The following is a 25731-nucleotide window of genomic DNA, read 5'->3' as shown; positions in this document are numbered from 1 at the left end:
TGTGGTCCCTAAAAAAAAAATGGTGTTGTAAAAATGAAAAATTGCTGGTCAAATTTTAACCCTTATAACTCCCTAACAAAAAAAAATTTTTGGTTCCAAAATTGTGCTGATGTAAAGCAGACATGTGGGAAATGTTACTGATTAAGTATTTTGTGTGACAGATCTCTGTGATTTAATTGCATAAAAAATCAAAGTTGGAAAATTGCAAAATTTTCTAAATTTTTGCCAAATTTCCATTTTTTTCACAAATAAACGCAGAAATTTTACCACTATCATGAAGTACAATATGTCACGAGAAAACAATGTCAGAATCACCACGATCCGTTGAAGCGTTCCAGAGTTATAACCTCATAAAGGGACAGTGGTCAGAATTGTAAAATTGGCCTGGTCATTGACGTGCAAACCACCCTTGAGGGTAAAGGGGTTAAAGCAGCGTCGGTCACCCTGACCAAATACCACAGGTGGCATCACGAACATAGACTTTTCCCCTTTAAAGACCTTTCCCTTTTATATGGACGTCCCAGGGCCACGGACCGGATAAGCCACCGTGACATCCCCCTGTGAACCGCAGGACCCGGTACCGAGTACCCCACTGCCCTAATGGGGCGCTCCAGATGAGCACACTTCTTTTCTATCTTGACCTATATCCATACAGTAGTTCCTATTAGTTCCCTTGATGCAGGGAAATAATTGGTGTGTCTGATGTCTCTGCAACTTTGGCCTCTTTACATGGGGGATTCCTTACTCATATAGGACAGGAACTATAGACGTTGCCACAGAACTCAAGACCTTTGCTCTCAATTGCGGCAGTTGTAGGAGGGTGGTGCTGTTATGGACAGTAAGGAACACGCTGTTACTTTAAGAGACTGCACCCCCTTGTCTGGCAGGATGGAATGTTCTGCTTCTCCCCTGGGATATACTGTGTGAAAGAACTGGACTGTGCAGATGGCAGGGGTGGAGCCTGAACAGCGTGTGTGAGCTGAGGCTGTTGCAGAGAGAACTTTGTGCTTATAGCTGCAAGAGAGAAGAACTGTGTCCTGATATAGCTGCAAGAGAGGACCCCCAGCCTGTAACGAAGTGATTTCCCAGACTTTTCCGGGTGCAGCGAGGGTGGCTGTCCTGTGTTAGTTCGAGGAGCCACGAAGATACCAAGAAAGGGATTTACAGTTTCCAGGAGCACCTCCAGGACCCCAAAGCAAGGAGAAGACCACGTTTCACAGAGCTGGCAGACTGTAGGGGGCCCCTCGGGAGTGGATCTGAGTCCCCAACATCACCGTGAGTTTGTTCCTGTTTTGTGCACATGTCAGGGCCTAGTGTAGGCTTCAATAGTCAGAACACGGCAGCCATGGGGCCTGCTTAGTAGAGGCCAGGGAGGTTATATGTAGAGTTGCATTATTCTTTGTTTATTGTTTGCATTTACTTGTGTGACATATATTGAGTCTGTAACAGTTGGAGCACCGTGCTATTTTACTGACAAGCTAAAGAATATAACTCTTGTAAATTATCTTTTGCCATTGCATACCCCTGTTTGCAGCTTCCTCATCCACTTCATTCTGTGCCTTCCAATAAATGTTGTTTGCACCTCATCTTGTGTACAGTAGTCTTCCTGCACCGTGGTGGTCCCCCGGCCATCGCTTCACAGTGTCAAGAACCCTTGCATGTTCCATGATGGACCCTGGTTCTGATTCAGCACTCACATCAATATGGGAATGAAGCCTCCGTATCCTTTAAATTTTCCAGTCTGATCACTTTAGCAGCCATCACATCTGCAGGGTCCACATCCCCTCCAGTACTTGTGCTACAGCTACAACTCTCTGCAGCCATGGCTCTCTGATGGGACATAGGCTACCAGACATGGCTGCAGCTGCAACTCTAGTATATTTGTAATAGCAAACGGACATTTTTAACTAAAGACATTGGAGCTGCAGTATGTGGTCCGTCTCAATTTCTACCATCAGTGTGTCATCAGCATGTGGACCATCTCCGTTTTTATCATCAGTGTCATCAGAGTGTGATCCGCATCTGTTTTTCCCATCAGTGTGTCATCAACATGTGGCCTTGTCTGTTTTTACCATCAGTGTCATCAGCATGTGGTCCATGTACGTTTTTACTATCAGTGTGTAATCAGCGTGTGGTCCAGGTACGTTTTTACTATCAGTGTGTCATCAGCATTTGGTCCGTGTCCGTTTTTACCATCAGTGTCATCAGTATGTGGTCCATGTACGTTTTTACTATCAGTGTCATCAGCATGTGGTCCGTGTCTGTTTTTACCATTAGTGTCATCAGCATGTGGTCCGTGTCTGTTTTTACCATCAGTGTCATCAGCATGTGGTCCATGTACGTTTTTACTATCAGTGTCATCAGCATGTGGTCCGTGTCTGTTTTTACCATCAGTGTCATCAGCATGTGGTCCATGTACGTTTTTACCATCAGTGTCATCAGCATGTGGTCCATGTACGTTTTTACTATCAGTGTCATCAGCATGTGGTCCGTGTCTGTTTTACCATCAGTGTGCCATCAGCGTGTGATCCGTGTCTGTTTTACTATCAGTGTGCCATCAGTATGTTGTCTGTGTCTGTTTTTTCCATCAGTGTGTCATCAGTGTTTTGATGGATAAAAAATAATTTACAAAGCTTCTCCTATACTTTGCAATGTTAAATGTGGATTAAATTTTAATAACTAATAACGGCTAAGTATACAGCTGTAAGCTGATATTAATAGCCTGGGAAGCTCCATGGGTATTACCCCCTTCCCAGGCTATAAACATCTGCCCCCAGTTGCTGGCTTTCCCTCTGCTGGTTGCGAAGATTGCACAGGAACCCACGCCATTTTTTTCCCCAAAATAATCTTTTATTAAATACATGTACAGTAATTTGCACACACACTGTACTAATTGTATTTGTCACACACATCTATATATCTACCTATTCTATATGTATTTACCGTATGTAATCCATCTCTTCTATCCTGTCGGCTCCTGCAGTGATTTTACAGAACACGTCAGATGAATTACCGGCTTTTATTCTATAGTTCAGTTCAATATAAATACATATCTATATGTGTGTGTCACTGGCATCTATATATATGTATTCTATGTGTATATATCTATTCCATCCTGTCACTGTGATTATACCGTACGCGGCAGATCATTTGCCAGCTTTTGTGTGTGCGTTTTTTGAAGAATATTTATTTTTAAACATGACATAGAACTGCTGTATGTAAAAGCTCATGTTAAAATCGCATTGCATACGGATGTCATACGGATGTTGCATTTCAAAATCGCATTACACTCGCATAGCACTCATCCGTTTTTTCGGTCTGGAAATCGGACAGTTTTTTTCTGGCATATGGGTATGAGCCCTTCGGGGGACCCTGAACTGATTCTCTATGTGGTTATTCCTCACAGCACTTCTCTCTTCAGCCATTACGCCACCAGAACATTAGAGGACACTGACACACCAGCCTTGGGTGGGGACTGGAGCGCAGCAGAGGAAAACAGGCGAGAACTGAGGAGCGTGTGTGAGCAGCAGCGCCGCCCGCCAGGGGGAGCCAGCGAGACGGAAGACACTCGTGTTTAGGAAGCAGGAAGTGGAGAGAGAAAAATAAGAAACAGGAAGAGACTGAGGGAGTGTGGAGCGCAGGAGACCGCGCAGGAATACTGGCAAAGTTGGGAAACTAGTCTGTTAAATGGTTAGACAGAGTGCAGACTGTAAGGAAGTGACCCTCCGCCGGCCAGCAGCATGTCTCTCCTCGTCACACTGCTTCTCTATGGTAAGAGCTCGCCTCCCCCACTCTGCTCTGTGTTGTGTGGTCACTTGTCCTAGCGACGATAAACCCTCACGTTGGTGACGGCTGACTGTGGCTGTTGTGGACTACAACTCCCAGCCTCCTGCCCCGGTGGTGACTATATAGCTAGACCACCACACTGCCTGCTGTAACTCCTCCCTCTTTTCCTGTTTAATAAACCACACCAATCAGGTCGATGCTTTCATCTTCCAAAAGTGTCTGAAAAATGAGAGCGGGGAGCTGATTGGTTGCTGTGGGTGACTGTGATGAATAGGTGCTGCACTAGCAGTGTGCACACATATGGCGGTGTTGTGTGGCCAAGGGTCAGTGTTTGCCGCAGCAACGTGCCAGTGAGTGGGGGTCTCACGGTGACACGTGAGGTACCGGGGAGAGCAAGTCGGATTCTGGGTTTTTTCTTCTTTCCGTCTTGCTTGTCGCTGTGGTACCGCCTTAGGCACTGTGCCCCATTCACTAGCACCATGCTGTGGTGTAGCAGCGCTGTGCCGCCATCTTTGGCCGCATAACCTGTGTCAATGCTATCGTTGCCGAAAAATGTTTTCACATGAGAACGATGGTCGCCTCTGTAGACCCTGACAGAACCCTTTCTAAGGCATTGGGGTACGTCGGTGGTCTCCATTGTGTGATTTCTCTATAATAGCTTCTATTATAGAAGGAAGCACAGGTGTGAGCAGAGGCGGAGTACAGCGCCATTTCATGTGCTGCATACTGTGCTTTACCTAAGTGTTGCATCGGTATTTCTCATGGATAAAATACCTGCCCGTTATGGTCTATGGGGCTGGTCGCATGTCCGGACCATGATAAAAATAGCCGATTTTGTTCTGAGTCACTGATGAAACTCGCCCTAGTTGCATCCTAGTTATGTGTTTTTCATTCACTGCATAGAGAGGCTTGGGGAAAACGTCACTTTATTTTGCACATGAGAAAAACGACTGAAATTCTGATCCAAAACGCTGATTACAATCGGTCCAGATGAGGTCTTAGGAGGCAAAATCAGCAATAAGTGCACATTGGGGCCGGGCTGAGCTTTTTTGACCAGTTCAAATGGACATATTTCACTGCCCATATTCGGACTGCAATGCCTGGACTAAGGCCGGAGTCACACTGGCGTATAACACGGCGGCATGCTATGTGATAAAACATCGCATAGCTCTCGGCCCAGTGTTATATGATGAGTTCGCTCAGGTCTGCGATTATTTTCTCATGCCGATTTGTCAGCGAGACTCGGCTCACTCACAACTATACAAGTCTATAGGTTTGAGTGAAACATCAGACTGCACTCGGATGTCATCCCAGTGCAGTCCGATATATGCCGATTCAGGCCATGGAGGAGATGGAGAAATTCCTTTCCCCGTTTCTTCCACACCTGTCTGCGAATCTCTCGTGAGAGGATCGGAGCACTTGCACTTCGATCACACTCGCAGCAGAGCAGGAGCCGAGTGTCATTGGCGCATCACATCCGCTATTATGCACTAATGTGACCCCGGCAAAACTGCGAGTCTCGTGACCTTAAAGGGAACCTGTCACCCCCAAAATCGAAGATGAGCTAAGCCCACCAGCATCAGGGGCTTAGCCCCCGATGTAACCTGAAAGATGAGAAAAAGAGGTTAGATTATACTCACCCAGGGGCGGTCCGATCCGATAGGCGTCGTGGTTCCGTCCAGGGCCTCCCATCTTCTTAGGATGACGTCCTCTTCTGGTCTTCACGCTGTGGCTCTGGCGTACTCTGTCTGTCCTGTTGAGAGCAAAGTACTGTAGTGCGCAGGGCCTCTGACCTTTCCCAGCGCCTGCGCACTGCAGTACTTTGCTCTGCCCTCAACAGGACAGACAGAGTACGCCAGAGCCACAGCGTGAAGACCAGAAGAGGACGTCATCGTAAGAAGATGGGAGGCCCCGGACTGCGATGCCCATAGGACCGGACCGCAGCGGGACCGCCCCTGGGTGAGTATAATCTAACCTCTTTTTCTCATCTTTCAGGATACATCGGGGGCTTATCTACAGCATTACAGAATGCTGTAGATAAGCCCCTGATGACGGTGGGCTTAGCTCATCTTCGATTTTGGGGGTGACAGGTTCCCTTTAATTTGCAACCTCATACATGCCTTTGGCTAGACCCACAGCAAGAGTCCAGGCATGGACTGTGAAATATGGCTCAAACAACAAAAATAGCGGCAGACAGCACTCCGTGGTATATAGTGGTGCTCGTCCTAACTCCACAGGATCCAAGTGGAGGAGTACATACCAAAATTCAGAAGTGAAGGACAGCATCCAATCCGGGTGAAAAAGAATAAAACACTTTATTGTGCCTTAAATGCGACGTTTCAACCCCATTGGGGTCTTTATCAAGCATGTATAACATTCAAAATGACGGCCTTATAAAGGAAGTGGATCACCACCACCTGAAGGATCCGCCTACAAAATTTACATACATAATAACTGGTGATCGTATTAACAATAAAAAACATATACAAAGTGAAACATACATAATTAAAATCTCATTGCATTCATAACACATGATCACATTGTTGGCAATATTGTTCGAGCACATACTAATATACACATGTCAATGGTGAAAGGTAAATAAACAAAACTCGCAAGTCACTCGACGGCCTATCAGAGGACACATGGGGGCTATTGTGAGCGTGAGCTGCCTATCACTATACCCATAACACATCAATACTTAATTAGCCAATCCATGCCTCTGGTGAAAATCCAATCCAGGGCCCTGACCCATATCGAGCCCAAGCTTCGGAGCCAATCAAAGCTCCATAAACGCTTACATAGTAACACCCTCCAGGCTGACTACCGTAGTGCTACATAATCGTACACAATCGTATATAGTGACATAAGTGATAGTATTACAAGCTCCCATTACTCACCCCCAGGTATATCCAATTAACTTGCGCAAATCTGCCGGCCACACGGCAGCGCCAGACATGTAAACACATGTAGCTACGCCGACAGCCGCCGAGAGGCACGCCCATCCAGACCGGTACACGCCCCATGTATTCGAATCACCGCAGGCTCTGCATCAGCATCCGCCCTTACTCAGGTCACATGACCGACCAGCGCGTCACCTCACCATACTCACGTAAGTCCAGGACCGAGTACGCATGACCGTCGGCCCACCAGCGGCCCATGTAAACATAGCGCCGCTAGAAGGCCGACAGACACGCCCCCGGACCCCATAGCGCCGCTAGAGAAGGCCGAAAAACGCGCCCCCCGGACCCCACAGCCACGCTAATGTGCTAATGTTCCATCTGTGCCCTAGCTCTCACTAAAGGGCAAATGCCACTAGCTATGTGAAAATACAAAAAAAGGGAGATGTGCAAATATTACGCTCCCCAGCTCAAGGTTATAAAAGGAGGTCCTCATAATCACCCCTCAATCAATAAATGGGGCCATAAGTAGCTAAACTTAGCTCAGACCCGTCCTACTTGACAAACTATAATATGGGGAAGCATAAAGATGAATCATTTTGAATAACATTACGCCATATCCATGGCTATATATCCATCAAGAAAACAAAACATCATGTCCAACAGACAGAAGAAAGATCAGCCCATCAACCAAATGTCAATTCACATTCTAGAAAAAATGCAATAAGTAATATAACCATCACCACATTAAAAACAATCTAAACGGATGTGAGCCACACAGGACCATATATGGATATATCAAGAAACACATACTGAGAGATTGTAGTCAACATTTAACCCCCCAGGCTGTCGAGAACCCAACCTCGATATCCATTTGAGTTCTTTCTTTTTTAATAGTTTGACCCTGTCCCCACCCCTACGTAGAGGAGGCACGCCATCTATCACCCTAAATCGTAACTGACTGATCGAATGCCCACTATCAATGAAATGTTTAGGTATTGGTAATTCCAACATTTTGGTCCTGATAGTACTCTTATGTTTACTAATGCGGGCCTTGATTTCCATTGTGGTCTCACCCACATACGCAAGTCCACAAGGACAAACAATAAGATAAATAACAAAACTTGAGGTACACGTGTACCTCCCCCTGATGGAGTATCTCTCACCTGTGTGAGGATGATTAAAAAAATCACCCTTGATTATATTCCCACAACACGCGCATCCCAAACAGGGAAAATTACCAAATTTAGGGGGACCCAATGTCCTCTGTACCTTGGTCACTATAGGGCCAACATCGGATTTGACCAATTTGTCCTTAAGGTTGCGTCCTCTTTTGTAGGATAAAATCGGTGGCAGGGCAAATTCTTCAATGTCAGGCAGACCTTGATGCAAAATGTGCCAGTGTTTCAAAATCACGTTCTTCATCAACCCACTAGCAGTATTAAAAGTGGACACAAATGGAATCCGCTTCTCTCTAACCCTAGATTTTTTCTCCCTTAAGGCCTCTCTAGATGTCCCCTTAGCCCGTTCCATATGCCATCTAACTCCACCCACAGGATAACCCCTACTCAAAAATTTATGGCACATCTCATCCAATCTAGAGTCAAGACGTGAGTCCTCCGCCACTATCCTCCTCACTCTAAGCATCTGGCTCCATGGTAACGACTCAAGCATATTCCTTGGATGATGGCTATTAAACCGTAAGAAGCTGTTTCTATCCGTGCTCTTCACATATAGATCAGTTTTTAGAGAAGACCCGACTTTGTACACCAGTGTGTCCAGGAATTGCACCTGTTCCTGAGAATATGTGATCGTAAAACTGAGTTCAGGAAAAATGTTGTTTAACTCTTGGTGAAAATCAAGTAGTTCACTGAGGTGCCCCTCCCATACCACGAACACATCGTCGATGTAGCGCCACCAGGCCCGGACCTGGGGCCAAAACCGCGAAACATACACGTACTGGTCCTCGAGCACCGCCATGTAGATATTAGCATAGGTGGGGGCCACATTGGACCCCATGGCGGTACCCCTCAGCTGCTGGTAGTAATCATCCCCAAAAAGGAAATAATTCTTTCTGAGAATGAACTCCAGCAGCTGGAGGACCAGACGTGCACGGTCCGGCCCCACGTCCGAGCCCGATAGCGCCACATCAACGGCTGCCAAACCCCTGTCATGCTCTATGGAGGTGTATAACGACACCACATCAAAGGACACCAACAGTGTATCAGTTGTAACATTTACACTCTCAAGTTTATTCAAAAAATCATCAGTGTCACGGATATACGACTTTGCACCTGATGCAAACTTGGACAACACCTTATCCAAAAAAATCGAAACTTTATTGAAAATGGAGTCACGGCCTGAAACAATCGGCCGGCCCGGGGGGTTAAAATAATCTTTGTGAATTTTGGGCAAAACATATATCAAAGGCCTAACCGGACAGTTGGTGATCAAATATTCCGACAGCTTAGAGTCAATCAGGCCATTGGTCAAGGCCTCATTGACTATAAGCTGTAGCTCCTTCTGGAAGCGTAATGTGGGGTCCCCTGACAACTTACAGTAAACATCAGTGTCTGACAATTGTCGTAATATCTCCGCTTTGTATTTAACAGTATCCATCACAACCACCGCCCCACCTTTGTCGGCGGCCTTGATCGTAATGGATGTGTTATTGGAAAGATTATCCAGAGCTTTTCTCTCAGCCATAGTCAGGTTATGCCGACAACGATTTCTATGTGTCTTTCATAGTGTCTCAAAATCTTTTTCAACCAACTGTATAAATGCTTCCACTATATGGGTTCTGGTAGGTGGCTGAAAATCACTTCTGCCATATAAACCAACACCCTGTAAAGAAAAGAGATTAGCATTCCCAACATCAACTGGTCTCATTATATCCTGTTTTTTATCTGCAAAGAAAGAAGTTAAACGACACCTCCTAAAAAAAGCAAACAAGTCAGTCTCTAATTGAAACCAATCAGGTAAATTAGTGGGGCAAAACGAAAGGCCCTTTTCCAAAACACTCAGTTCAATCGTAGACAAAATAACAGAGGAAATGTTCACCACAAGGGTTTTTTCTATCGATTGTTGAACCTCCGTCTCTCCTCTCCATTCCTCTGCTTCATTGTAGTGTTCCGCATCACTCTCTGTCCTTGTGCTGACTTTGTTCCTTTTATGTTTCCTGCCCCCCCTTCGGTATCTCCTCCGGGGGCAGTATCTGTCGCTATTTCTCTCTCCAAAAAATTCGTTGATGTTGAGGCTCCCATATTAGAATCATCAGTGGAGTCAGATTCCCCAGTAGTGAAGCCAAATTGTTGTCTACCCTCAGGGGCTCTCTTTCGTCGACGTGATTGAAAAGTCCTGTTATTTCTTTGTGAGGACTGTTTCCCCATATGCCATGGAAAAACTCGACCTGTCTTATAGTCCTCATTATCACGGAACCATTTAGTCCTTTTAGTGCTCTCATTGTCTGCACGAAATTTAGATAGATTAACATTCAATCGTGTCATATAAGCACTCATTTCTGATGTTGTCAAATGGGCTGTAAGCAACTGTTCACATTCAACAATATTCCTTTTAAGAGTCTCAATTTCTTTACTCAAAAATTCAATGTTTAGCAACATCAGATCGAAACAGTACTTACCGTATATACTCGAGTATAAGCCGACCCGAGTATAAGCCGACCCCCCTAATTTTGCCACAAAAAACTGGGAAAACTTATTGACTCGAGTATAAGCCTAGGGTGGAAATGCAGCATTTACCGGTGAATTTCAAAAATAAAAATAGATCATTATTTCCCCATAGCTGTGCCATATAGTGCTCTACACCATTCATATTTTCCCATAGCTGTGTCCCATATAGTGCTCTGCACCGTTCACTGTGCCCCCTAGCTGTGCCATATACAGTGCTCTGCACCGTTCACTGTGCCCCATAGCTGTGCCATATACGGTGCTCTGCACCGTTCATTGTGCCCCCTAGCTGTGCCATATACGGTGCTCTGCACCGTTCACTGTGCCCCCTAGCTGTGCCTTATACGGTGCTCTGCACCGTTCACTGTGCCCCCTAGCTGTGCCTTATACGGTGCTCTGCACCGTTCACTGTGCCCCCTAGCTGTGCCTTATACGGTGCTCTGCACCGTTCATTGTGCCCCCTAGCTGTGCCTTATACGGTGCTCTGCACCGTTCATTGTGCCCCCTAGCTGTGCCTTATACGGTGCTCTGCACCGTTCATTGTGCCCCCTAGCTGTGCCTTATACGGTGCTCTGCACCGTTCATTGTGCCCCCTAGCTGTGCCTTATACGGTGCTCTGCACCGTTCATTGTGCCCCCTAGATGTGCCTTATACGGTGCTCTGCACCGTTCATTGTGCCCCCTAGCTGTGCCTTATACGGTGCTCTGCACCGTTCATTGTGCCCCCTAGCTGTGCCTTATACGGTGCTCTGCACCGTTCATTGTGCCCCCTAGCTGTGCCTTATACGGTGCTCTGCACCGTTCATTGTGCCCCCTAGCTGTGCCTTATACGGTGCTCTGCACCGTTCATTGTGCCCCCTAGCTGTGCCTTATACGGTGCTCTGCACCGTTCATTGTGCCCCCTAGCTGTGCCTTATACGGTGCTCTGCACCGTTCATTGTGCCCCCTAGCTGTGCCTTATACGGTGCTCTGCACCGTTCATTGTGCCCCCTAGCTGTGCCTTATACGGTGCTCTGCACCGTTCACTGTGCCCCATAGATGTGCCCCATATAGTGCTCTGCACCGTTCACTGTGCCCCATAGATGCTCCACATTAATCTGTGCTGCCGCTGCTACTGCTGCAATAAAAAAAAAAAAACACATACTCACCTCCCTTGATTGCAGCTCCCAGCGTCTCGTTCCGGCGCCTCCATCTTCCCGGCGTCTCTGCTCTGACTGATCAGGCAGAGGGCGCCGCGCACACTATATGCGTCATCGCGCCCTCTGCCTGATCAGTCAGAGAGCGCAGACGCCGGGAAGATGGAGGCGCCGGCCGGGAAGATGGATCGGCGCCCGGCGGCTGGAACGAGGACAGGTGAATATAACATACTCACCTAGTCCTGGCGATCCTCGCGCTGTCCCCTCCTGTCTTCGGCGCTGCAGCTTCTTTCTCTATCAGCGGTCACCGGCACCGCTGATTAGAGAAATGAATAAGCGGCTCCGCCCCTATGGGAGGTGGAGCCGCTTATTCATTTCTGTAATGAGCGGTCCCACGTGACCGCTGAAGAGGGGAAGAAGCTGCAGCGCCGAAGCCCGTGGGACGGCAGGGACAGCGCGAGGATCGCTGGGACTAGGTAAGTATACCTCAGCGCCCTCAGCCCCTCACCTGCCGACCCCACCGCTACCGTGACTCGAGTATAAGCCGAGGGGGGCACTTTCAGCCCTAAAATTTGGGCTGAAAATCTCGGCTTATACTCGAGTATATACGGTATTTGTTATAGACTCAAATCTTGAGCAGAACAACACATTCTCAGCCATTAGTGTGGGCCGGAGATGTGGACGCAGGCCACGTGGTATCCTGTGCACTTTATAATATTCAGTTAAAGTTGAAACATGCAGTTCCAGTGAGAACAATCTCCGTTTCTCATTTTCATACTTCCTTTTCAACATGTCACCAGAGGGGACACTCAAGAAAGTCACGTCAGTCTGTGCAACATTAATGATCCGAGCGGCATCATCATCCGTATAGGAAAAAATATTACTGGCACCATCCAGTTCACCCATATCTGGATTCAAATTAAGTTCAGTCATAATTACCAGGTGCACGTCAGCCAGGGATCCCAGCACAGTCCAAACAACAAAAATAGCGGCAGACAGCACTCCGTGGTATATAGTGGTGCTCGTCCTAACTCCACAGGATCCAAGTGGAGGAGTACATACCAAAATTCAGAAGTGAAGGACAGCATCCAATCCGGGTGAAAAAGAATAAAACACTTTATTGTGCCTTAAATGCGACGTTTCAACCCCATTGGGGTCTTTATCAAGCATGTATAACATTCAAAATGACGGCCTTATAAAGGAAGTGGATCACCACCACCTGAAGGATCCGCCTACAAAATTTACATACATAATAACTGGTGATCGTATTAACAATAAAAAACATATACAAAGTGAAACATACATAATTAAAATCTCATTGCATTCATAACACATGATCACATTGTTGGCAATATTGTTCGAGCACATACTAATATACACATGTCAATGGTGAAAGGTAAATAAACAAAACTCGCAAGTCACTCGACGGCCTATCAGAGGACACATGGGGGCTATTGTGAGCGTGAGCTGCCTATCACTATACCCATAACACATCAATACTTAATTAGCCAATCCATGCCTCTGGTGAAAATCCAATCCAGGGCCCTGACCAATATCGAGCCCAAGCTTCGGAGCCAATCAAAGCTCCATAAACGCTTACATAGTAACACCCTCCAGGCTGACTACCGTAGTGCTACATAATCGTACACAATCGTATATAGTGACATAAGTGATAGTATTACAAGCTCCCATTACTCACCCCCAGGTATATCCAATTAACTTGCGCAAATCTGCCGGCCACACGGCAGCGCCAGACATGTAAACACATGTAGCTACGCCGACAGCCGCCGAGAGGCACGCCCATCCAGACCGGTACACGCCCCATGTATTTGAATCACCGCAGGCTCTGCATCAGCATCCGCCCTTACTCAGGTCACATGACCGACCAGCGCGTCACCTCACCATACTCACGTAAGTCCAGGATCCTGAACTCAGTTTTACGATCACATATTCTCAGGAACAGGTGCAATTCCTGGACACACTGGTGTACAAAGTCGGGTCTTCTCTAAAAACTGATCTATATGTGAAGCGCACGGATAGAAACAGCTTATTACGGTTTAATAGCCATCATCCAAGGAATATGCTTGAGTCGTTACCATGGAGCCAGATGCTTAGAGTGAGGAGGATAGTGGCGGAGGACTCACGTCTTGACTCTAGATTGGATGAGATGTGCCATAAATTTTTGAGTAGGGGTTATCCTGTGGGTGGAGTTAGATGGCATATGGAACGGGCTAAGGGGACATCTAGAGAGGCCTTAAGGGAGAAAAAATCTAGGGTTAGAGAGAAGCGGATTCCCTTTGTGTCCACTTTTAATACTGCTAGTGGGTTGATGAAGAACGTGATTTTGAAACACTGGCACATTTTGCATCAAGGTCTGCCTGACATTGAAGAATTTGCCCTGCCACCGATTTTATCCTACAAAAGAGGACGCAACCTTAAGGACAAATTGGTCAAATCCGATGTTGGCCCTATAGTGACCAAGGTACAGAGGACATTGGGTCCCCCTAAATTTGGTAATTTTCCCTGTTTGGGATGCGCGTGTTGTGGGAATATAATCAAGGGTGATTTTTTTAATCATCCTCACACAGGTGAGAGATACTCCATCAGGGGGAGGTACACGTGTACCTCAAGTTTTGTTATTTATCTTATTGTTTGTCCTTGTGGACTTGCGTATGTGGGTGAGACCACAATGGAAATCAAGGCCCGCATTAGTAAACATAAGAGTACTATCAGGACCAAAATGTTGGAATTACCAATACCTAAACATTTCATTGATAGTGGGCATTCGATCAGTCAGTTACGATTTAGGGTGATAGATGGCGTGCCTCCTCTACGTAGGGGTGGGGACAGGGTCAAACTATTAAAAAAGAAAGAACTCAGATGGATATCGAGGTTGGGTTCTCGACAGCCTGGGGGGTTAAATGTTGACTACAATCTCTCAGTATGTGTTTCTTGATATATCCATATATGGTCCTGTGTGGCTCACATCCGTTTAGATTGTTTTTAATGTGGTGATGGTTATATTACTTATTGCATTTTTTCTAGAATGTGAATTGACATTTGGTTGATGGGCTGATCTTTCTTCTGTCTGTTGGACATGATGTTTTGTTTTCTTGATGGATATATAGCCATGGATATGGCGTAATGTTATTCAAAATGATTCATCTTTATGCTTCCCCATATTATAGTTTGTCAAGTAGGACGGGTCTGAGCTAAGTTTAGCTACTTATGGCCCCATTTATTGATTGAGGGGTGATTATGAGGACCTCCTTTTATAACCTTGAGCTGGGGAGCGTAATATTTGCACATCTCCCTTTTTTTGTATTTTCACATAGCTAGTGGCATTTGCCCTTTAGTGAGAGCTAGGGCACAGATGGAACATTAGCACATTAGCGTGGCTGTGGGGTCCGGGGGGCGTGTTTTTCGGCCTTCTCTAGCGGCGCTATGGGGTCCGGGGGGCGTGTCTGTCGGCCTTCTAGCGGCGCTATGTTTACATGGGCCGCTGGTGGGCCGACGGTCATGCGTACTCGGTCCTGGACTTACGTGAGTATGGTGAGGTGACGCGCTGGTCGGTCATGTGACCTGAGTAAGGGCGGATGCTGATGCAGAGCCTGCGGTGATTCGAATACATGGGGCGTGTACCGGTCTGGATGGGCGTGCCTCTCGGCGGCTGTCGGCGTAGCTACATGTGTTTACATGTCTGGCGCTGCTGTGTGGCCGGCAGATTTGCGCAAGTTAATTGGATATACCTGGGGGTGAGTAATGGGAGCTTGTAATACTATCACTTATGTCACTATATACGATTGTGTACGATTATGTAGCACTACGGTAGTCAGCCTGGAGGGTGTTACTATGTAAGCGTTTATGGAGCTTTGATTGGCTCCGAAGCTTGGGCTCGATATGGGTCAGGGCCCTGGATTGGATTTTCACCAGAGGCATGGATTGGCTAATTAAGTATTGATGTGTTATGGGTATAGTGATAGGCAGCTCACGCTCACAATAGCCCCCATGTGTCCTCTGATAGGCCGTCGAGTGACTTGCGAGTTTTGTTTATTTACCTTTCACCATTGACATGTGTATATTAGTATGTGCTCGAACAATATTGCCAACAATGTGATCATGTGTTATGAATGCAATGAGATTTTAATTATGTATGTTTCACTTTGTATATGTTTTTTATTGTTAATACGATCACCAGTTATTATGTATGTAAATTTTGTAGGCGGATCCTTCAGGTGGTGGTGATCCACTTCCTTTATAAGGCCGTCATTTTGAATGTTATACATGCTTGATAAAGACCCCAATGGGGTTGAAACGTCGCATTTAAGGCACAATAAAGTGTTTTATTCTTTTTCACCCGGATTGGATGCTGTCCTTCACTTCTGAATTGTGAAATATGGCTGTCTGAAGCCGGCCTTTGCTGCAGGACTGCCGCTCAATGCTAATGTGCAAATTTAATTTTTAAAATCTTTCACAACAGTCAAAATGAGCAAAGGCTTACGTTTTTTATGCCTGAGAAGAAATTTGGACCTAAGCATGGGATCAGGAAAGCCATCTCCACAGCCTGCTGGATGGGTGCGTGCATACGACGGCTAATGGGCAGCTGCTAACCCTCATAGGTTTTTAAGCTGGAAACGCCTCAGAAAACCACCAAAGGTGTCTTTTCTGAAGCATCTTTTTTTGTTGCCCTTACTGTCTTTGCTGTCAGTGTGTTTTTTTTTTTTTTTATAATAAATATAAAATATTGGAAGATTTTAAAACCGATGGTCAGGTCACTTTATGAAGTCTGAAGCGATTAAAAAAAAAACAACACCACCACGTGCACATCAAGTAGTTTTGACATTTCTGTGCATAAATGTATTATTTTCATTATCTATTGAGCACTTTTTCATGTGGGTTCCTGGCGGAATCCATCTCAAAAAGACGCTGTGTGCACACCTCTTTTTCAGGCGTATTTTGCTCTAAAAACAACCTGAAAAAGCGCTAACTAAATACTTAAAAGAATGAACACATGCATTTTATGTAAAAATGAGTTTTGATGTACATGTGTATTGAGAGTCATGTCCCTCACTGTGATGTGGGCTCGCACGCGGGTTAACCCAGGTTTAACACGTGTCGTCGGGGGGATCTTCATTCCATGCTCCCATGATGTGATCATAGGGCACTGTTGGGTTGTCAGGACAGCCGGGGTCTGCTGACGGCCTCCGTGCCTGTCATTATGATCCCCCTGGCTGGTGTTCATAGGAGATTGTGATTTTAGCTATACATAGCAGTGGTGAAGCACAAGCGATCAGACGATCACACCTTCAACTTCAAATCACCCCCTTTGCCCCATAAAAATATATATATATATATATTTGGTATAGCTGTATTCATGAAAGTCCGATCTATCAAAATATAAAGTAAACTAATCAGATCGGAAAATGACATAACGGGGGGAAAAAATGCCAGAATTAAGTTTTTTTGACTGCCGTGACATTGCAGGAAAAATGCAAGAAGAAGCAATCAAAACGTCATATCTGCTTCAATATGGTATCAGTAAAAATGTCCACACACAGCCCAATATCGCAAAAAATGAAACTGTTACGGGTTTTGGAAAATGGCGACAAAAAGCAAAAAGAATTATTTTTCATACAACTTTTTGAAAATGTTTCACCCCCTAAATAAAAAAAACTATACGTTTGGTATCTCTGTACTTGTATTGACCTGGAGAATCACATTGCCAGGTCAGTTTTACCATACAGTGTACGTGGTAAATAAAAAAAAAAAAAAAAAAGCCTCAGAAGGATTGTATTTGTACTTTTCAACGAACTTGGAATTTTTTTCCTGCTTTCCATTGCATCACATGAAAAAATGAATGTTGTCATACTATTGGTGTACTACTAGTCCCACAAAAATAAGCCCTCACACGGCTTTGTCAATTGAAAATGAAAAAAGTTACGATTCTTGGAAGGAGCGGAAGGAAAACCAGAAAATGGCCTGGGGTGAAGGGGTTGAAGCTGTTTTCCATGAGTTTACAGTACCATGTAAACCTATGGAAAATAAAATCCGCAGTGCACATGCTGTGGAAAAAACTGCGCTGAAACGCTGCGTTGTTTATTCCACAGCATGTTAATTCTTTGTGCGGACTCCGCAGCGGTTTACACCTGCTCCATAATAGGAATCCGCAGGTGTAAAACCGCAGGTGGAATCCGCATTAAATCCGCAGGTAAAACACAGTGCTTTTTACCTGCGGATTTCTCAAAACAGGTGCGGAAAAATCTGCAGAGCTTCCAACTACGTGTGCACATACCCTAACACTGTTAACTGGAGGAAATGACCTTTATTCCCTCCTGGTTTTCAGCCATAGAGGCTCAGCTTCAGTCACCGCTCAGCTCAGTGTAACCTGGCACTGACTGTCAGCCAGCTCAGCACTGATGCACTCATTTACTTAGCTGGTACTGTAAAGGCCCCTTCACATTAAGCGACGCTGCAGCGATACCGACAACGATCCGGATCGCTGCAGCGTCGCTGTTTGGTCGCTGGAGAGCTGTCACACAGACCGCTCTCCAGCGACCAACGATGCCGGTAACCAGGGTAAACATCGGGTAACTAAGCGCAGGGCCGCGCTTAGTAACCCGATGTTTACCCTGGTTACCATCCTAAAAGTAAAAAAAACAAACAGTACATACTTACCTACCGCTGTCTGTCCCTGGCGCTCTGCTTCTCTGCACTCCTCCTGTACTGGCTGTGAGCACAGCGGCCGGAAAGCAGAGCGGTGACGTCACTGCTCTGCTTTTCGGCTGACCGACGCTCACAGCCAGTGCAGGAGGAGAGCAGAGCACAGCGCCGGGGACAGACAGCGGTAGGTAAGTATGTAGTGCTTGTTTTTTTACTTTTAGGATGGTAACCAGGGTAAACATCGGGTTACTAAGCGCGGCCCTGCGCTTAGTTACCCGATGTTTACCCTGGTTACCAGTGAAGACATCGCTGGATCGGTTTCACACACACCGATCCAACGATGTCCACGGGAGATCCAGCGACGAAATAAAGTTCTGGACTTTGTTCAGCGACCAATGATCTCCCAGCAGGGGCCTGATCGTTGGTCGCTGTCACACATAACGATTTCATTAACGATATCGTTGCTACGTCACAAAATGCAACGATATCGTTAACAATATCGTTATGTGTGAAGGTACCTTTACTCTGCAGATTCTCAGCAAGTAGTTGCACAATATGTCAACATTTCAGTGCAGAAGGTGATGTACGCTTGTTTTAGAATTCACACAATGATCACTTGCATACCAGGGTGTTTCTCATGACTGTTATGTAACTACTAGATGGTGGCCCGATTGTAACGCATCGGGTATTCTAGAATATGCATGTCCACGTAGTATATTGCCCAGCCACGTATGTCACAGGTTAAAAAATAAACATACTCCCCTTCGGATCCGAGGGCCCATTGTAGTTGTAACATACTTCGGATCTGGCGCAGGCGATGAGCGCACGGCTGCCACCGGCGATGAGCGCGCGGCTGCCGCCATCTTCCGTTCCCAGAATGCATTGCGAAATTACCCAGATGACTTAGCAGGCTCGCGAGGTTGCTAAGTCTTCTGGGTAGTTTTGCAATGCATCGCCGGGAACGGAAGATGGAGGCAGCCGCGAGCGGCTCGGCGGACAACGGAGGGTGAGTATAGCAGGTTTTATGTTTTTTTTTAATTATTTTTAACATTAGATTTTTTACTATTGATGCCGCATAGGCAGCATCAATAGTAAAAAGTTGAGGACACACAGGGTTAATAGTGGCGGTAACGGAGTGCGTTACCCGCGGCATAACGCGGTCCGTTACCGCCGGCATTAACCCTGTGTTAGCGGTGGCTGGAGGGGAGTATGCGGGCGCTGGGCAGTGACTGCGGAGAGTACGGAGCGGCCATTTTCTTCCGGACTGTGCTCGTCGCTGATTGGTCGCGGAAAAAAAGCCACGACCAATCAGCGACTTGGATTTCCTTGACAGACAGAGGCCACGACCAATGAATGTCCATGACAGACAGACAGAAAGACGGAAGTGACCCTTACACAATTATTTAGTAGACTAGATGGTGGCCCGATTCTAACGCATCGGGTATTCTAGAATATGTAGGTATGTATATAGCAGCCACATAGTATATAGAAAATACTACGTGGCCTTGTGCTAAATACTATGTGGCTGCTATATACATACATACATTTTGTAGAATACCCGATGCGTTAATACAGGCCACGGAGTGTATCACACAGCCCACGGAGTGTATCACACAGCCCACGGAGTGTATCACACAGCCCACGGAGTGTATCACACAGCCCACGGAGTGTATCACACAGCCCACGGAGTGTATCACACAGCAGCCACGCGATATATAACACTGCCCACGCAGTATTTAGCAGTGTGGGCACCATATCCCTGTTAAAGAAAATAATTAAAATAAAAAATAGTTATATACTCACCCCCTGGGATCCAGCGAAGCTCTGGCGATGCGCATGCGGCTGCCACCATCTTCCGTTCCAAGGATGCATTGCAAAATTACCCAGATGACTTAGCGGTCTCGCAAGACCGCTAAGTCTTCTGGGTAATTTCGCAATGCATCTCTGGGAACGGAAGATGGCGGCCGGCACGAGCGCATCGTCGGACGACGGAAGGTGAGAATAGCAGGGTTTTTTTTTTTTAAATTATTTTTAACATGACCTCTTTTTACTATTGATGCTGCATAGGCAGCATCAATAGTTAAAAGTTGGGGACACACAGGTTTAATAGCAGCGGTAACGGAATGCGTTACACCGCGGCATAACGCGGTCTGTTACCGCTGGCATTAACCCTGTGTGATCGGTGACTGGAGGGGATTACGGAGCGGGTGCCGGGCACTGACTGCAGGGGAGTAAGGGAGGGACTAATCGGACTGTGCCCGTCGCTGATTGGTCGCGGCAGCCATGACAGGCAGCTGGTGAGACCAATCAGCGACGTGGGATTTCCGTTACGGAAGTTGCCGACAGAAAGACGGAAGTACTCCTTAGACAATTATTTATATATATATATATATATATATATATATATATATATATATATATATATATAGTGTCACAAGACGCTCATTGTTGTGAATTCTGTGGCCAAGCTCCCTCCTGTGTTCGTGAGTGGTACTGCGGCTGGTTCTGTCTATAAGCTTCCTTTGGTGGATGAGAGTGGTACTGCGGCTTCTGAGTTTCCTTCCTCAGGTGATGAGGTTAAGTCGTTAGGTGCTGCTCTATTTAACTCCACCTGGTGCTTTGATCCTGGCCTCCAGTCAATGTTCTAGTATTGGTCTTGCTTCCTCCTGGATCGTTCCTGTGGCCTGTCTATCCTGCATAAGCTAAGTTCTGCTTATGTTATTTTTGTTTGCTATATTTTCTGTCCAGCTTGCTATATTGGTTTTTCTTGCTTGCTGGAAGCTCTGAGACGCAGAGGGAGCACCTCCGTACCGTTAGTCGGTGTGGAGGGTCTTTTTGCCCCTCTGCGTGGTTGTTTGTAGGTTTTTGTGTTGACCGCACAGCTATCTTTCCTATCCTCGGTCTATTCAGTAAGTCTGGCCTCACTTTGCTAAATCTATTTCATCTCTGTTTGTATTTCATCTTTACTCACAGTCATTATATGTGGGGGGGCTGCCTTTTCCTTTGGGGAATTTCTCTGAGGCAAGGTAGGCTTATTTTTCTATCTTCAGGGCTAGTTAGTTTCTCAGGCTGTGCCGAGTTGCATAGGGAGCGTTAGGCGCAATCCACGGCTACCTCTAGTGTGGTGTGATAGGATTAGGGATTGCGGTCAGCAGAGTTTCCACGTCTCAGAGCTCGTCATATGTTTTTGGTAAATGTCAGGTCACTTTGTGTGCTCTGAACTTCAAGGTCCATTGTGGTTCTGAATTACCTGCTCATAACAGCTCATGTAACATAATAGTTTTGGAGATAACTTTATTATACGGGTGCATGCCCACGATCAGTGTTTGCTTTTACGCAGCTGAATTTCCGCATGAATCCCTCACCTCAGCTTGTGTGTTTTTTGGATGTGTTTTTGATGCATTCGTTTTTGTCTCTTTGGTATTATGTGCAAAGGTGTGTAGATATATAATTAGTGCTGTGCATATGTAGATTACTGTACATGGATTAACCTAATAAATGAATGAAAAAAAAAACGTTGTGCCCCCCCAATTTTTGATAACCAGCTAAGGTAAAGCAGACATCCTGAGGTTTATACGGTATAATCAGGCTGGGAAGGTCCCTGGTTATCGAGCCCTTCCCAGCCTAAAAATACAAGCCTGCAGCCACCCCAGATAGGCGCATTGGCTTTTCCCAATTACCCTGGTGCGGTAGCAATCGAAGTAATGGTCGTTGGGGATGACGACAACTGTGATTTGTCAAAAATTTAAAAAAAATAGCAAACACACAAAAATACTTTATTTGAATATAGAATCCCCCACACTATCCCTCAATCACCAATTTATTTAAAAACAAAAAAATCCCATGGAGGTCCGCAGTAGTCCACCGAATCCATAGTAGACAAGAAAAGGAAGCCTGAAAGATACAAAAAGAAAGAAATAAAGTCAATAGACACTCACTCATTCACTAATTTATTACCCAAAATGTTGCCATGCTGGACCGATGCAGTCCACGTTCCTCAAATCTGTCTCCAGCGTCTGTGAGCAGCAGTAAAGTGACAGACTAAAAAAAGCACAAACGTTATGGCCCCATAAGATGCTCCATATAGACACTTGCCCCATTATAGTGCTGCACAAAAGTTATGGCCCCATAAGATGCTCTATACAGACACTTGCCCCATATAATGCTGCACAAACGTTATGGCCCCATAAGATGCTCCATACAGATACTTGCCCCATTTGTTGTTGCTGTGATAAAAATAAAAAAAATCACATACTCACCTCTCCGTCGCTCAGGCCCCCGGCACTTTCAATATTCACCTGACTTCGTTCGTAACATAGCGTTAATTGCGACAATTGCACCATGTAATGGAGTCCGCTAGCGGACACCCATTAACGCAATGTGAACCTAGCCTAAGGGTATGTGTCCACAACCCGGAGTTGCTGCATGTTTGACGCTGTGTTCTTGTGCAGCGTCAAACCCTCAGCGGCCAGATGTGAACACATGTAGATTCACCTGCGTTTAATAGACTGCAGCGAACATCAGGATCTGTTTATACCAAGGAAGGTGACGGGCATAAGGGGGCATTCTTTGCGTCTGGAGGAGAGAAGGTTTTTCCACCAACATAGAAGAGGATTCTTTACTGTTAGGGCAGTGAGAATCTGGAATTGCTTGCCTGAGGAGGTGGTGATGGCGAACTCAGTCGAGGGGTTCAAGAGAGGCCTGGATGTCTTCCTGGAGCAGAACAATATTGTATCATACAATTAGGTTCTGTAGAAGGACGTAGATCTGGGGATTTATTATGATGGCATATAGGCTGAACTGGATGGACAAATGACTTTTTTCGGCCTTACTAACTATGTTACTATGTTACGGCGCCGCTCCATCGCGCAGCGCTCCCCTCCCCGTTATACTCACCTGCTTCCCGGCGCTGCTGCTTCCTCTACTGAGCGGTCACCGTTACCGCTCATTACAGTAATGAATATGCGGCTCCACCCTTATGGGAGGTGGAGCCGCATATTCATTACTGTAATGAGCGGTACCATGTGACCGCTCAGTACAGGAAGAAGCTGCCGGCTCCGGGGAAACGACGTGCAGGGACCGTGTCAGGAGCAGATGAGTATAATTAGACAGCTCCTGCTCCCCCTCCCCTGCCGACCCCTGGGTATGACTCGAGTATAAGCTGAGAGGGGGACTTTCAGCCCCAAAAAATGGGCTGAAAATCTCGGCTTATACTCAAGTATATACGGTATATCCATAATCCCAGGGTAAAATCCTGTTCACTGATCCTTACTGAAACGCATCAGAGTGTACATGATTTTAAACTGGCACTATGGACATCCGAATTTTTAATTTAATGAAATATAATGTTGCATATTTTATATTTTCTATGTCAATCCAATTTTCCCTTTTTGTGCCAAATTTACTGGTGGTCAGCGGTGGATGGATCGATGCAGTCGTTGAAAAGAGCAACTTGATTATTTAACACGATGGGGCGTTTCCAATTACTTTTTACTTGCCAAAGTCTACTGTAAGGCTAGGTTCACATTGCGTTAGGGCAATCCGTTTAGCGAACGCAATGTCCCGGAAGGGATCACGTTTGGCGATCCTGCTAGCGCAGATACCCGATCTGCGCTAGCGAGGAACGGACCTCGGACGCTGCAAGCAGCATCCGTGGTCCGTCCGAAACTAACCAGACATCGCTAGCGCATGCCAAAAATGTCACACGCTAGCGATGCGCTAGAGATCCGTTAGCACATTGCAGTCAATGGGTGCGCTAACGGATCCGTTACATAGCGTTAATTGCGACAATTGCACCATGTAATGGAGTCCGCTAGCGGACACCCATTAACGCAATGTGAACCTAGCCTAAGGGTATGTGTCCACAACCCGGAGTTGCTGCATGTTTGACGCTGTGTTCTTGTGCAGCGTCAAACCCTCAGCGGCCAGATGTGAACACATGTAGATTCACCTGCGTTTAATAGACTGCAGCGAACATGCTCTGCGTCCAAAGTGCTGCTAGTTCCAGCTCGTGGGCACCCGGCCTTCATACATCAAGAATCACAGAGCTATTACATGCACGAGAGAACAGGTTCCCCTAAATCCAGGACAGAAGTAGTAAAGACAAAGCTGCCTAATGGATGGTTCTGCCTTGTGGGAATCACCATTTATATGTATTAAAAAGAAAAATGTATGTTTGGTAAAGTTTAGCAGTATCGCTATGCACCAGCGTTGCTTGGCAAAACAAATGACGTTTTAGCTGCACATTACATTAAATGAATACAGGTCTTTACAGTAATTTTTTGTTTTAATCCAAATGTGATTTTGGTGATGCAATAGCCAATGCCATACTTTAAATTTGTGTTTGAGCTTGACATCGGGGCTCATTCACATCACCAAACGTTTGCTCTAAGTTCTGTCCGTAAAAAACGTTATTCAATGGGCCAGTGCAGATGAGCAGACAAAAAAATGCGACTCACATATTAAAGTTTATGGGTGCGCAAAAAAATTTGGTTCCTTGTGAAGCCACAGTGCAGCATCCTTTCTAACAGATACATTACAACTCTTTAATATTGGAAACTATTTGTTCTTTTAAGTTTTCAATAACTTCTGCAGTATAAGGAAGCCACACAGATTGCATATGGATGACAATGAGAAAAAAGTTTTCTGGATGAAACTCTGAACAATTTTTTTTTTTAATATATATACAAACACTTGTGTAAACTTTGCCTTATTGTTGGTCATGCATATCCAGAGGAGCAAAGACCATGAGGGTGTTCATGCAACCAGCAGATTCTTCACATTTCCTGCTTGTTACTAACTTTATTGAATTGCATTTACCCCTTCCCGGCAGAGCCAATCTTCGTTTTAGGTTTTCAATTTTCCTTCCCTTCTTCCAAGAGTAATAACTTTTCTTTAATTTTCCATCAACATACCAACAAACGTTCCTCCTGAGAAGTTGTCTTGCGGGGTCTGCCGAACCTGGGCTTGTCAAACATCTCCAGTCTCTTCAAATCTTTTTTTAATTCTTTGTACTGGACGCTGAGACACATTAAAGGTGCCAGCCACCTCTGCAGTGGATCTGGTCTTCAGCCTCTTGATAATCCAGGCTTTGGTCGCAGGGTGGATGTTTGGCATGTTGTCAGAGCTCAAGTTGCCGTTCAAGTGAAGGTCTGGGGTTCTGGGTTTCTTTTTATACACACACAGTGTTTTGTTTTTTTTCTACAGACATATGGATTGTAAAAATACACGGACATGTGAACATATAATAAATAATGGATATCTGTTCTATCCATGAAAAACATGGTTATTATAACATGTACGTGAAAAACCGATATCTGCCAGGTTTCCATTAGGGTTCTAATGCTTTTGAAAGGATAATAGAAATATAGACTTCACTGTTCAAGCTGTCAAAAATCGCAGAATTCGAGATGACAAGTGGAAAATGACAATGTTAACAGGAGTCCTTATGTATATTCATGTAACAGCTTTGTGGCAGAAATTTCAGGTACTGCTCCATGCATCTGAAGAGGTTTGCAGAAATCCATAAGCCGATACCACGAACATCCCCATTCAGATGTGTGGAAAG

The 25731-nt window shown here is 45.7% G+C and overlaps 1 protein-coding gene across 1 annotated transcript in view; it reads left to right on the top strand.

Annotated features, from left to right (window-relative positions):
- The first annotated feature begins 3589 nt into the window (after positions 1–3589).
- The window catches only part of LRP10 (LDL receptor related protein 10), a 68449-nt gene continuing 46307 nt past the window's right edge, over positions 3590–25731 (top strand). Inside the window, exon 1 of the mRNA XM_069761784.1 lies at positions 3590–3771. Within this exon, the coding sequence (XP_069617885.1) occupies positions 3741–3771 (31 nt within the window). The 5' untranslated portion in view covers positions 3590–3740. The remainder of the gene's footprint in view (positions 3772–25731) is intronic.

This window comes from Ranitomeya imitator, chromosome 1, assembly GCF_032444005.1.
Source record: "Ranitomeya imitator isolate aRanImi1 chromosome 1, aRanImi1.pri, whole genome shotgun sequence".
Lineage (NCBI taxonomy): Eukaryota > Metazoa > Chordata > Amphibia > Anura > Dendrobatidae > Ranitomeya > Ranitomeya imitator.
Note: the sequence above shows the minus strand (reverse complement) of the source record. Positions and strands in the feature narration are given on the sequence as shown.